Source organism: Zalophus californianus, chromosome 7 (genome assembly GCF_009762305.2).
Source record: "Zalophus californianus isolate mZalCal1 chromosome 7, mZalCal1.pri.v2, whole genome shotgun sequence".
Lineage (NCBI taxonomy): Eukaryota > Metazoa > Chordata > Mammalia > Carnivora > Otariidae > Zalophus > Zalophus californianus.
In genome coordinates this window covers 20,335,348-20,350,668 of record NC_045601.1, presented here as the reverse complement: position 1 = coordinate 20,350,668, position 15,321 = coordinate 20,335,348, and the positions used below count along the sequence as shown (strand labels likewise).

Genomic DNA, 15,321 nt, shown 5'->3' with positions numbered 1-15,321 from the left:
TTATTCACATCACTATTATTCAGTATTATTTGCAAATTATGCAACAGGGGCTAAAAAAATTATCATAATACAACCGTCTTAGCAATATTCTCTCTTGCAGTTCCTTTAAGTGAAAAAGAAGACTATAATTACATGTTAGTGGTAGGCACTAAACGGTAGGCACTATTCTAAATACACAAGCACTTTGCAGATATTAATTTACTAATCCTCACAACAATGCTGCGTGGTTTTATAGATGAGGAAACTAAGGCACAGAGAGCTTATCTAACTTTCCCAAGGTCACAGAACTAGTAAGTGGTGGAGCTGGGATATGAACGAACACAGGCAGTCTGACTCAAGAATCTACCTGTGCTCTTAATCTAAGGAAAACTAAGGTTTTCCTTTCCTAAGAATTGGTAAGAAGTAAGCATGAATCATTTGGCTTCTGAAATATGGATCTCACTGAAAAACACAGAAGCACATTAAAATGATCTTTGAAAGTATATGCAATACAAAAAATATTAACTCTCCCAGATGGTAAGTTAAACATTTAAAAAAAATTTTATTTTAGAAGTGTTTGTTACTTTCTATTTATGTCTAATGTTTCTGAGAAAAATATGTGTAATGAATGGCTTGTTTTACATTACCTATTGGTCCTTTAATAGCCCTGGGACGTCAAGACTTTTACTAGGGACTATGTTCTCATATATAGGAATTTGCAACTTTTAAGTAGTTTCTATGTGATTTAAGGAAAACAACTTCAAAATTACTTTTTCTTTTCAGCTGATACAATGCTGGCAGAACACATTAGTACATAGCTTTAAAACTGGATAAAATGAATCATGACTTAAAAGACAACTTATCCTGGAATGGTGACTCTTGGATTAAACAGAGAAAAAGGAAATGCACTCAGGAGTCTAATGTACTGCATATACCTCAGAAATGAAGCCTGTCAGGTTCTGTATGGTGAAAAAGATGATGATTGTACATCTAAATTAGTAATGACACATGGGAAACGTACCACATCTCTTTAGGGTTTTAGCAGACATTTGGAAAGGCTTTAAAAGAGTAAAAGAAAACACTTTAGGGCGCCTGGGTGGCTCAGTTGGTTAAGCGACTGCCTTTGACTCAGGTCAGGATCCCAGAGTCCTGGGATTGAGTCCCACATCAGGCTCCCAGCTCAGTGGGGAGCCTGCTTCTCCCTCTGACCCTCTCCCCTCTCATGTTGTTTCTCTCTCTTTCTCTAATAAATAAATAAAATATTTAAAAAAAAAATTAAAATCCCTAACATTAAAAAAAAAGAAAACACTTCAAAACATTTTAAAGATATTCTTAGGCTGAATTTCTTCACTGAAAACCAACATTAATCCCAAGGCTGACCTTATACTGGGATGTGATCTGAGAAGCAATAAAAGATCTCTCTCTGTCCCCTACCTAGAATCAATAGTCCTACCACAATTCCTCAAGTCCCCACATTAGACTGACATTCCTTTGGGTGAAATCACTGCGGATACTTTTGATAAAGAATAAGTTTGGTCTTTGGGAAGAATTATTTACCATTTATACAATAAGAGCAACAATCCAACATATCGACCAAGACCCTAAAGAATGGTGAGCGTTGATGAGAACAAAGAAAGATGGGGGAGAGAGCAGGTAACTCTACAACATAAAACCTGGGCTACTGTGGTGCTATGATGCTTAGCTCTCTGGGCATGAATTACACAGTAGAAGCATGAATGCCTTTCTTCAAGGACAAATTTCTCCAAAACAAAGACTATTTCAAGACTTTGCTTAGAGTTGGCTCTGGTGCGTCCAACAAAGATACAATGAATATACTTTAAGCAGATTAAAAAAACACTAAAAAGAGACTATTTAAAAATGACTAAATACACAGAAGAAACACAGGTTTGTTTTTTCAGACTTATAGCTAATATTTGTTTGAGATGTACTCTTAACAATATGTAAAATCCAGATGTTCATAACCATAATATGTTAGGATAGTTAATTGTACCTCTTAACATGAAATGATCTGAATATTTGGGGTCATTACCCATAAAGTTACCCTATTTTGTACTATTTTCTTACTTTTCTGACATAGAAAACTTGCCAATTTGTTGCTTGTAGTTGCTCGTTATTTCATTTCGCACTCGCTGAACAAGTTCCTCATCAATAGCAAATTCTATTGCTCTGTGGATCACATTCAGCCACCAAGGAGAATTAGAATAAATCTGTAAAAAAGACAGCAGCTCATCAATTCATGTTTTTTTCAGTGCGCACTATGTTTCTATCACTAGGAAAGGTGCTGTGAAAAAGTCAAAGGAAGCAATAAATGCTAGTCTCAAGGAATTATAACAGTGGGGGAGACAAGCATACATACTCTATATACAATGGGTGCATAGAAGTTTTGCATACATAATTAAAGAGAACACCTGTTTCCTGACTACTGTGGATGAATGAAAATTTACTGTATGTATTTGTGTAACACAGTTGTGCTAAAAAAATACATTACCAAAATGAAAACTCAGTATTCACTGTATATATTTGAAAAGGTGACAGGTCTCTTTCTCAGCATAATAAAGACATCCTGCTAATCTTCAATTAACTGAACTAGATTCTACTCAATAATACTCTATGATTACTAGCAAAATCATATGCCTGAATACTAAATAATTAATGTATTAGGAAGAATAAAGTATGGAGTAACTGGTTAAAATAAAAAAGACAATGTGTTTTGTGGTAGCCTCCTCTTTAGGCTTGCTACTGATTTCATAAACAGAAATTTTAGAAATGACAAACGGCATGTATTCCGTAAGAAAAATACCCGTGTTTCCAATGTTCTGACATCCTTAAAAGATTCTGGAAACATACATATCTAAGATCAAAAGGAGGTTATGGAAGTCTTTACTTTTTTCAAAAGACAACTTATTGTCTACACAAGGTCAGAGAAAACCCATCATTGCTTAAAAAAAAGAAAATAGGTGATTTATCTACACACCTGTTCATTCAATTAACAAACACTGCGAACTGCAAGTAACATTTTTTTATTACGGGACAGGCACCCTACTAGGTACTAAGAATTTCAAGATGAATAAGAAAGCTCAAGTTTTTCTCCAAACCAAGACAAAGTCCAAAATGCTACATGGAGACAAACACAGGTAAGCCAAGTCATTTTGGGGCCGCACCTTTCTCTGGAGCTCCCGAATGGTCTGCTGCACAGGCTGCAGAGCTTGCTGTGCTTCAGCAACTTCTGTGTTACACTTGCTCATATAATGCTCTCGCAGTTGTTTGGCCTGTGTTGAAACAGGAAACAAATGTAAACTTTCATTCCAGGTCTGGAAAATAATTCAGTATAATGTTGCAAGAACAATGTGGTCTATTTTAGGTACATATAGCTACTTAACACAGTTTAAGCAAAGAATTCTGTAAGTATACTGTCAAGAACATAAGAGCCAAGCTAGAAATTCCTAAGACAGATATTAAAGAGACCACATTTACTCGTAAGTCACAAAATTTAAGAAATCCCAAGGGTCTGCTTCCTAAGTTTCTAATTTTTTAATTAAAAAAAAAGGGGGGGAGTGGGAAGAACAACAGTATTTCAAATCATGAGGCAAAGGAATCTTTTAGAATTTGTCTGATTTAGGGTACCTGGGTGGCTCAGTTGGTTAAGCGATTGCCTTCAGCTCAGGTCATGATCCTGGAGTCCCGGGATCGAATCCCACATTGGGCTCCCTGCTCAGCAGGGGGTCTGCTTCTCCCTCTGACCCTCCCCCCTCTCATGCTCTTTCTATCTCATTCTCTCTCTCAAATAAATAAATAAAATATTAAAAAAAAAAGAATTTGTCTGATTTAGTTATTACAACTTTTTGAAATCACTTCAGTTTGGAAATAATACTTGAGAGTATACAGTAACACAGGTGTGGTGGACATGGGATATTGGAAGGAAAACCAGAAAGACTCCTGAACAGGAAATCCTAACCCTTCCACTTAGAGGTGGGTTGACCCACGTGAAGTTGCCAACACTAGACCCTTTGACTTACAAAAATGGCAATTTCATGAGGTTCAACTGAACAGATACATCTCTTTGGACTAGCCATTTCACCTCTCTGGGCTTCTGTTACTTCATTTGCAAACGTTGGTGGTTGAAGTAGATGATTTCTTGGATCTGTGGCTTCATATTCTATGAAAGGCAAAAATGACAATGTGGTCTCCTTGGAAATCTATCTATCCAGTGTGACACATTTTTTCTTCTTCTCCCATGATGCATTTCTCCTTTTCCTGTCACAACCTTCCGATTAATTTGGCTCTAATTATTTGGTCATTAGAGCTATCTACTACTAATAGACTGGACAGTCTCCCAGAATTTCCTGTCACTCATGGCATTTAAACAAGTGACTGACTGTATGTAAGATTAGACACCTGCAATGGGAATGAGATTTCATTTAAAAATCTCCAACACTTAGACTGTCATCCAATATCAAGAAAGGGCTGTACATACTTATACAATCTCACTTTGTATCTTAATTCAAATAAAAAAGTCCCACTTACAGGTTCAATTCATTTCAAACATACTACTACTCGGAAATATTAATGAGATGTGGGATAAAGTCTGAAAAAAAGATTCCTTTACAGACAGAATAAAAAAATAATTACCTCTTCCTCAAGTCTGCCATCTCGTAAGGTAGGAGGTATCCCTGGGTGCTTGGCTACCAACAATTCCATCAAGTTATGGGTAGCATGAAGTCTCTACAAACACACAAAAGGCAATAATTTTGAGAGTCAATGCAGTGGACTCTTAAGGGAGAATCTACTATTAATACGGCATACAGAATGCTAACACCACGTTAAGATCAGATCACTGAAAACTTTTCCTCTAACACAGTTTGAGCACCAGCCTCCTCAGAGAAAACCAAAATCAGTTTCATAAGTAAAGGTCTTAATTCATAATGGCATAAACTTTCTTCAATTAAAAATACACAGTCCTAAGGGAAGAAAACAGTCTTATGAAATATGTCTATGCATTTAGCTGAATGTGTAATACAGTATATTTCGTCTATTATACGTGCCTTTGTCTATATAGGGAACTATGATTATGCCAAGTAAGCCCAGTAAAGTAGAAAGACTGATTGCCCAGACTTGATTGATTCCTCTTCCGGGAATTGAGTCTGCATAAGCCTAGCAATTATCATAAAAATAAGGATAACAAAATACATAGGAAAACGGGGCTGTGACCTGGATCTGTTGAACTTAAGGGGTGGAAAAGGGAGAAGCTAGCGGTAAAGATATAAGGAAGAAGGAGAAAACTGTTATCTTTTAGCTCTGTATTCAGTGTAAGCCAGGCTTCTCCCTATGATACTGAGTCTGCAGCTGGTTAGAGGCTCCCTCTGGAGTCAAGGGCTGTGAGAAGAAATAAGTAATTTCTGTTAACTTCACTCTACCTGGGAAGACAGCTAAGGACTAAAGGATAATCAGGAAAGAGTCCTGCTAAGATCTGATTTGGTGCTAGTGGTTTTAGACTATAAAGGTTTACTCTGTCTGGCTACAGATTACGGGCCATGGTACAGATCTTTGTAGAGTTCATCTTTGAAGAGTCACCTCAAATGTCCTAGGTCTTTTCAACATGGCTTCATAGATAATACAATCAGCAACACTATCATACTGAGTAGCAACAATAAACCTGTAAATGGCACTATGGAAACCAAGTGGTAGAAACCGGGCTCCTCTTCTCCTTCTGTGGCTTCCTGAACAAGGTGGTAGAACAGACTGGGGAGAACACCTGTCTCTTTCATCCCCTTATTTTTATCCCAAGGGAGCAGAGAGGCTAATATGACTGAATACAGCAAAACAGTCAGTGTGCCATGGTTTATAGTAGATAGGATTATTAAAGCCAAAAGGAAGAAACAGGCTGATGGCTCACTCTTCATTCCTGGACTCAGGCATACTGGACTTATCTGTTTGCTCACCCACTTTTCTACGTCTGCTTCTTTTTTTCAGGAGCATATTACCTTTGCATTTCTGCCTTCTTCCATGAGGCAAACACACTTGCTTAAGACCGAAGGTCTGACTTCTGTAATCCTCGCCCATACAGAATATAAGTAGGCTTGCATTTAATTTTCTCCTCTTTCCCCCAAACACTCCTACAATACTCGCTGAGGTACATGTGAACATGTGGGTCCCAAGGTCTAGATTGTGAACGATAAAGAAGTCCCACCTAAACTTAGTAAGATTAATAAAAGTGGTCCTTATTTACCATTTAGCTAGAGTACCTTGTGTATATGATCCACTGGACAGGACTAAGACAGGGAAGCATTTCAATACTTAAATGTTATAGTTCAAAAATTCAGATTTTCCTAAGAGACCTCCAAAAATTAAATCAGAAAATCATCATGAAAAATTATTTTGTAAAAAATAAATAGACTATATACTTGAAATTGTTTAGTGCTTACTTACTTGGAGTGAATCTGTTTTGAGTTTCCCTTTGTGTTCCTCAGATGAACGCAACACTTCCCTGTAGAGCTCTGCTGCCAAGGCGTACTCACCTGAAGAATTAAAATGTGTTTAGAGCGTAAGAAAATCATATATTTTGCTCCCAATGTGATCTAGTTATCTATCATATAAAAACGTCTACTGCAAAAATATAATAATGATTATACCTTACCATCTTTTACTTATTTATTTTAAAGATTTTATTTATTTATTCATGAGAGACAGAGAGAGAGAGAGAGGCAGAGGGAGAAGCAGGCTCCCAAGGAGCAGGGAGCCCGATGCGGGACTCGATCCCAGGACCCTGGGATCATGACCTGAGCCGAAGGCAGACGCTTAACCATCTGAGCCACCCAGGCGCCTATACACCTTACCATCTTTTAAAGAAAAGGAATGTGACTTGGTATTAATATGACTGCGCCAGTAAAAAAGCCGATGATAACTCTGCTAATTCCATAGCACTGAACACCAATCAGATATACTTAGGTTTTAAAACTATACTGAAAAACAAACTCTGAATATACTTTTAATTTAGATGATTTTCCTCTTAGTGAAGTTAAAGGGTGCTGATTAGTAGTCATTTTGATGTTTGAAATTAAAAACAAATTTATAAATACTCAAAACACTGATCAACCTACACAGAATTCTCAGATAAATAATAGATCCTTCTTAAAGGCCAAAATGGTTTGCAGTTAAAAACTACATTTCAAAAACTTCAAGATTCTTCTTTCCATTTCTGGTCACATAAATGACAATTAGTCTGAGATTAATGCTGTTTTTTATTATTCATAACTAGCAGCTCATTCAAATAAAGTGATTTAAAAAGTATCAACTAAAATATAGGTTGGCAAACTATGGTGAAATACACCTAACATAAAATTTACCATACCAATCATTTTTAAGCATGCAGTTCAGTGACATTAAGTACATTCACATTTTTGTGCAAAACACTTGCTTTTATACCATTGTTTTATATTTAGTTCTACAAGTTACCTATTACAAAGTTTTCTAAAGCACACATTTCATAGTATTTTACAGTCAATTTCTATTCACTTCGATAAAGGTGAACATTATTTTTGCAAAAGATTAATACCACATTGTAATGAAGGAGTAACACTCAATTATCTTCACGCCAAAAAGCTCTTCTTTCTTAGTTTTGAAGATCCTTACGAAGTTTTTCAACACTAAAAAGATTCTATTAGTATTTATACTATCATTTATAGAGAATAATTCATTTAATAATTCTCCTTTCATAATTACCATACTTCTTAAAAATGGTACCATGACTAAACTATAATATAAGCAGCTGAATTTGACTATTCACTATAATCCCATGCCTTCTGGGAAACACAAAAATATGCATATTCAGTAAGTTTACAAGTTTAAGCCAAATTTAGAAATACTCATTCTTTGCCACTTGGTGGCACTAACATTTCCAAGTAATAAATAGTATTTAATTTGATACTTGCCAAGCTAATTTTCTCCAAAAAATATGTGCAGAAAACACACTGTACAAATTTGGAATAATACCATGTTTTTAAAACCATAATCAGTGAGGACCTTAGAATATGCATTATATATCATACGTATATGTTTGTATATAATATAAACAAATCCCTTGGAGTTTGCAGTTAATTTTAGATTTCTTTTAGAAGTCAGATCTTTACTATCTGATTTCTATATTGGAAGAGATTAAATCAAGTTAAGTATGTAATGTTACTTTTGAAAATGTCTAACATACCACTATGAAGCAATGGAAACTAAAAGCAGTAAATCATCACAATTATGTTTATAATTACAATTAAATTAAGAATGGACATATCCTTTATTAATGGACTTTCTGATAGGAATTCCTCTTAACAATCAACAAAGTTTTCATTGCACAGAAAGACAAAGAACTCTAGCGGGAACGCAGTAGAAACTATCTGAAAAGAGCAGTGAGGCACCTCCTGTTATGCCCTGGCTTAGTATTTTGCCACACTGACCCTCCAGTGTGCTACATACAGTGCTTAGAAGTGACTGGATGAATAATTCTTTTTCATAATCCTCATACCATGCATAACAACAAAGCAGGGAAAAGGAGGGAATAAATCTGAAAAGGAGACTAGAAAAAAGGCCAAGGGAAGAAATTCATTTACTCTCCAAGCTTGAGTCATAAAAACATAAAATAAAATGAGGGTTCCAGTTTTAGAACAAAGATGGGAAATATGAAATTTATTTTTATTATTGTGATAATCTGCAAGTAATATATTACTCCATTTTAGAAATTTTTGATGAAGAGCTTCAACTTACCAAAGACAGCATAATACTGAGGTTTAAAATGTCTATTTGATAAAGCAGACATAGTATAATAAAAAAAAATTAAATTAATTTGAAATCAAAAGAACCAGGGCAAATTATCTGTCATTTATTAGCTATAATCTCGAGAAACCAACTATGCTTTCTGAATGTCAGTTTTTTTTTTTTTTTTTAAAGATTTTATTTATTTATTTGACAGAGACACAGCGAGAGAGAGAACACAAGCAGCAGGAGTGGGAGAGGGAGAAGCAGGCTTCACGCTGAGCAGGAGCACAATGTGGGGCTAGATCCCAGGACCCTGTGATCATGACCTGACCCGAAGGCAGATGCTTAACGACTGAGCCACCCAGGTGCCCCTGAACGTCAGTTTTCTTATGTAAAATGGGGATAATTCCTCAATCATTGGGCAATAACGAGGAAAAACAATATGTACATGAAATGTTAGGCATAATACAAAATGCTTATAGAAAATGATCACTTCTTCAGGGAGGCCACATGAAGTGATTCTGTTTCTGAGGAATGTAGTTCTAAAAAGTATGAGCTACAGGATTCAAAAAACAAACACTTCTGCTGATCTGAAAAACCACAGAAAGCCAGAGTTGGGAAGAACTGCAGTCCTTTCTAAAGTCTTATATTTATTTTACAGTCTAATAGTCAATATGTTAGTAAAGAAAAGCAAGTAAAAGTAAAGTAAAGCACCTTTACTGCTTGTATGCTTTGCTGGCAGTTTTGCTGGTCATAAAAGAAAATAAAAGAAGGCAGAATAGGAAATCTTTTAACTATTTTGTTTTAACCCTGTTCTAATCCATTCTTTTACATTTATTTCTAATCTTCAGCCTGTCCAGAGTTTCTCTTAATAAGTACTTTAAGTAATGGTACAAATTTTAGGGAATTTAAAAAATATTTTCTGCTGTAACTTAATATGTACAACAATCTGGCAATACGGTGGTCTGCAAGTCAACGCTCATTTCTTGAGTGGATAAATAAGTTTAATAATTTGGAAAATAAAAACACTTTTCTGAATCAAAAAAAAGGAAAATGATCATTTCTCAGATATGATGCTAGATTTTTAATCTAAAAATATTTGAAATAGTACATTCATTATTTATGTATCTCTAAGAAGAAGTATACATATTTCTTATCTGTGACACTCAAGTATTCTGTAGATTTTAATCACAATTATTTCACTCAATTAATTTGGGACTACGAGAAACTATTATTAGGTAGGACACATAATTTGCCACCTTTCACTTAATTATTTCTAAGTTGAAATAAAGTTTAATTTTTTTTTAAATTTCTATTAAAAAGTAGTATGGTGACAGATGCTAGCTAGCTACACTTTTTTTTTTTTAAGATTTTATTTATTTGACAGAGAAAGACAGTGAGAGAGGGAACACAAGCAGAGGGAGAGGGAGAAGCAGGTTTCCCGTGGAGCAGGGAGCCCAATGCGGGGTTTGATCCCAGGACCCTGGGATCCTGACCAGAGCCGAAGGCAGCCGCTTAACGACTGAGCCACCTAGGCGCCCCCAGCTACACTTCTGATGAGCACAGCATAGCAGAGTTGTCTTACCACTACATTATACACCCGAAACTAACGTAACACTGTCTCAACTATAGTTTAATTAAAAAAATTGCTGCCCTATTTAGTCTTTCACTATGCGTTGTAAAGCACAGATTATTTCAGATTTTAGATTGATGCTGGGAATATTATAGTCACAGGCACACTTAGCAACTGACAGGGCAATGATGACGGCGGTAATTAAGAATTTGAGAAAATCCATATCTGTAAACACTGCTAGCTAAATGAAGTATTTCCTAGGCAATGTCCTAGAGAGATTTGCACACAAAGTTGCACATGCTATTTATATTTGTACAATTTATCAGGAATATGTAATAATATGCCTTTTCTCCTATCATTAGTTATTGATAATAAAAACTGTGCATTCTAAACAGATTGAAAGTGGTAAGAATCTGAGGTTACTTCATATTATCAGTAACACCACTCTTCATTTATATGTTTCTATAAAGTTTTCAATGAATATTTACACTTCACATTAAGAATAATACTTCAAGGGAGGCTAAGCGAGTGGTACTATCTGTATTTTATTGATAAAGAAACAGATTCATAAACCTTCAACAATATACACGAGTTCGGAGGGCTACATCTACAACAAACAAGCCCATCTTTTTCAGTTCTTGTCTAGAGCTACTTCTACTCAGCCCCTGTGAGTCTTCCAAACTCTAGGCAAGTTTTCAGGACAAGAGATACTTTCTAGTTCTGGTCCTGTTATGTTGAAAAGCTTAACTAGACATACCACTCAGTTCCAAGAGGCTTAAAACATTTCCTTGTATCAGACAAAACCACAAATTTCTCTGGGAAACTAATCTCTTTAAGGTCTTATTAGGTAAATTACAAGAAAAATGGCAAATTCTCTCCATGACCGTGTACTCAAGTAGAATGGATTAATAATCTTTGTGGGAAGGTCAAAAGAATTGGAATTTATCACAAAATGCCTTTCTAGTTCTAACAATATAATGAAGAGTTAAATACACAAATTTTGTGAGGAATGTAGAAATAAAGAAGCATTTATATATACTAAGTTATAAAAGTGCTTAAAACTGTACATTACTTCACCATTATGAAATACTTAAATGATTTTAAGAACTATGTTCTACTTAGTTTTGAAGTTTTGAAGAGACTAAAATCAAATTATCTAAACCAAAGCTATTAAAGAAGGTTTTAAAGGTAGATTTTATAAAAGGGCACATTGACATCAGTAATTTCGTAATTACATCAGTAATTACGTACAAGAAAGCTCTTAAAAGTCACTATGGTATAAAAGCTATAAAACTATTCAATCTTATTATATCACAAATGCAGTAACAGATGAATAGTAATAGACTCTCTTGAACAGAGTATTCAATGATTCATTAAAGTTGCAAAAAAATAAGTTTAGTTCAGATAGCCAGAAAGTTATCATAAAAAATTAGAATAAATTTCTGCAAAGAATGAGTAATTCTAAAATAAAAATAGAGGCACTGAGCTCACTGCAAGTTTATTATAAAAGTAAGCTGAGGTCATGGAAATGAAGCTAATGAGTAAAGGAAGTAAGAGAAGGATGGCTGTACAATTTTATACTCTCAGTATCAGTGTATGAATGAGAATTCCAGTTGTTTCTATATCCTTGCCAAAATTTAATCTGTTTAATTTAAGCCATTCAATAAAGGCATATAGGGATGTGGTTTGAATGTACATATACTTAATGACTAATGATGATGAATATCTTTCTTTTCATATGCTTTTTGGCATCTCTATATATTGATTGAACTCTGTCCAAACATTCTGCCTATTTTCCTTGCATTGTTTTCCTATTTTTGGTTTTTAATAGTTCTTTTCATATTCTGAATGCAAATCCTTTCTCAGAGATAGGATTTGCAAGTATTTTCCCTATTCAATGCCTTATCTTTTTATTTTCTTAAGAATGCCTTTTGAGAAACAGAGGTTATTACTTTTGATGAAGTCAAATGTATCAGTTTTTTTATGGACTGTGCTTCTGGTGTCATCTCTAAATCTTTACCTATCCCAAATCAAAAATTTTTTTTTATCCTTTGTGTTTTTCTATAAGTTTTATAGCTTTAGGTTTTAATTTTGGTTTAATATCCTCTATATTATGAATTTTTTATATGGTGCAATGTTGAAATTTTATTTTTTGAATATGGATATCTAATTGTTCCAGCACCATTTACTGAAAATACTAACTTTTCTCCACTGAAATACTTTTGCATCTTTGCTGAAAAATCAAATGAACATGAATAAGAAAGTGGGACTCTTTCTGGATTCTATTCTGGTCCATTGGTCTACTTGCCTATCTTTATGCCTATGTCACACTGTCTTCATTATTGCTGCTTTAGAATAAGTCTTGATTCAGGTAGTGTATATCTTCCAATTGTTCTATTCTTTTCCAAAATTGTTTTGGCTATTCTAGGTGAATTTCAGAATCAACTTGTCAACTGCTATAAAATAGCCTGCTGAAATTTTGACCGGAAAATTTTGATTGCATTAACTATATATCAATTCAGGATGAATCAGCATGTTAATAATGAGTTTTCTGATCCATGAACAGGGTGTAAGTAGGTGTTCTTTAATTTCAGCAATGTCTGTAATTTTCAATGTTTCTGTGACGTTTGTAAACGTCTTACAAATCTCTTTTCAAGTTGATGCTTAAGTACTTCCTATTTTTTTTGATTTTATGAATGGTATTGTCATAATTTCTAATCATTCATTTCTAGCATATAAGAATAAAATAAATTTTTATATACTCTTCTTGTATAATGCAACTTTTCAGAACTCACTTATTAGTTTTAGTAGTTTTCCTACATGGACAATCATAGTGCAGCAAATAAAGACACTTTTACTTTTCTTCCTATTCAAACTGGTAACTTTTATTTCTTTTAATTGTCTTAACAGCACTGGAGAGAATTCAGGTGAAGAGAATCTTCATTGTTGATGATCTTAGAAAACATTCAGTTTTCAACCATTAAGTATAGCATTAGCTATACATTCTTTATAGATGTCTTTTATCAAAGTGAGAAAGTTGTCTTTGATACCTAGATTTCTGAAAAGTTTTTATCAGGAATGGATGATGAATTTTGTCAAATACTTTTCCTACATTTATTGAGATGTTTGCAAGGTTTTTCCTTCTTAGTTGTTGATTTGCTGAATCATATTAATTAATTTTTGAATATTAAACCAACCCTGCATTCCAGAATAAATTCCACTTGGTCATAAAGTATTATTATTTTTATATATTTGGATTCATTTTCTTAAAATTTTTTAAAAATTTTGCATCTATGTTCTTGAGTGATATTGGTCTATGGTTTCATAATTAGGATAATACTGCCTCAAAATAAGTTGGGAATTATTCTTTCCTTTCTAATTTTCTGGAAGAGTTTATATAGATTTGATATTTCTTCCTTAAATGTTTGGTAGAATTCACCAAGGAAGTCATCTGGGCCTAGAATTTTCTTTGTGGTAAGTTTTTTTAACAATAAAATTAATTTCTTGACTAGATACAGGGCTATGCAGGTTATCTATTTCTTTTTCAGTCAGTTTTGGCAGTTTGCCTTTCTGAGTGAGCTTTGGTAGTTTGTATCTTCTAAAGGATTTGTCTATTTAAGTTGTCAAATTTCTGGCATACAGTTGTTCATAATACTCTTTTATGATCTTTTAAATATCTGTACACTCTGTAGTGATGTCACCTCTCTCAATAACCACCACCAGGCTAACCCATCCCCCCACCCCACTCCCCTCTAGAACCCTCAGTTTGTTTCTCAGAGTCCATAGTCTCTCATGGTTCGTCTCCCCCTCCGATTTCCCCCCCTTCATTCTTCCCCTTTCTTTTTTTTTTTTTCTTAACATATAATGTATTATTTGTTTCAGAGGTACAGGTCTGTGATTCAACAGTCTTACACAATTCACAGTGCTCACCATAGCACATACCCTCCCCAATGTTTATCACCCAGCCACCCCATCCCTCCCACCCCCCACTACTCCAGCAGCCCTCCATTTGTTTCCTGAGATTAAGAATTCCTCATATCAGTGAGGTCATATGATACGTCTTTCTCTGACTTATTTTGCTCAGCATAATACCCTCCAGTTCCATCCACGTCATTGCAAATGGCAAGATTTCATTCCTTTTGATGGCTGCATAATATTCTATTGTGTATATATATATATATATATATATATATATATATATATATATATATACCACATCTTCTTTATTCATTCATCTGTCGATGGACATCTTGGATCTTTCCACAGTTTGGCTATTGTGGACATTGCTGCTATAACATCAGGGTGCACATACCCCTTTGGATCCCTACATTTGTATCTTTGGGGTAAATACCTGGTAGTGCAATTGCTGGTTGTATGGTAGCTCTGTTTTCAACTTTTTGAGGAACCTCCATACTGTTTTCCAGAGTGGCTGCACCAGCTTGCATTCCCACCAACAGTGTAGGAGGGTTCCCCTTTCTCCGCATCCCCGCCAACATCTGTCGTTTCCTGACTTGTTAATTTTAGCCATTCTGACTGGTGTGAGGTGGTATCTCATTGAGGTTTTGATTTGGATTTCCCTGATGCCGAGTGATGTTGAGCACTTTTTCCTGTGTCTGTTAGCCATTTGGATGTCTTCTTTGGAAAAATGTCTGTTCATGTCTTCTGCCCATTTCTTGATTGGATCATTTGTTCTTTGGGTGTTGAGTTTAAGAAGTTCTTTATAGATTTTGGATACTAGCCCTTTATCTGATATGTCATTTGCAAATATCTTCTCCCATTCTGTCGGTTGTCTTTTGGTTTTGTGGACTGTTTCCTTTGCTGTGCAAAAGCTTTTTATCTTGATGAAGTCCCAAGAGTTCATTTTTGCCCTTGCTTCCCTTGCCTTTGGTGATGTTTCCAGGAAGAAGCTGCTGCGGCTGGGGTCGAAGAAGTTGCTGCCTGTGTTCTCCTTTAGGATTTTGATGGACTCCTGGGTCACATTTAGGTCTTTCATCCATTTTGAGTCT

At 34.9% G+C, this 15,321-nt stretch overlaps 1 protein-coding gene across 10 annotated transcripts in view; it reads right to left on the bottom strand.

Moving 5' to 3' along the window:
• The window catches only part of SHPRH (SNF2 histone linker PHD RING helicase), an 89,557-nt gene that overhangs the window by 41,551 nt on the left and 32,685 nt on the right, over nt 1-15,321 (bottom strand). For all 10 annotated transcript variants that reach the window (XR_003521348.1, XR_003521347.1, XM_027601574.1 and 7 more), the window contains 4 exons: nt 6,427-6,515; nt 4,630-4,722; nt 3,162-3,269; nt 2,065-2,207 (listed from right to left, as the gene is read on the bottom strand). Coding sequence is in view for 8 of the 10 variants with exons in the window: in XM_027601574.1 (XP_027457375.1) it covers nt 2,065-2,207; nt 3,162-3,269; nt 4,630-4,722; nt 6,427-6,515 (433 nt within the window). In the remaining 2 variants the exon portion in view is untranslated. The remainder of the gene's footprint in view (nt 1-2,064; nt 2,208-3,161; nt 3,270-4,629; nt 4,723-6,426; nt 6,516-15,321) is intronic.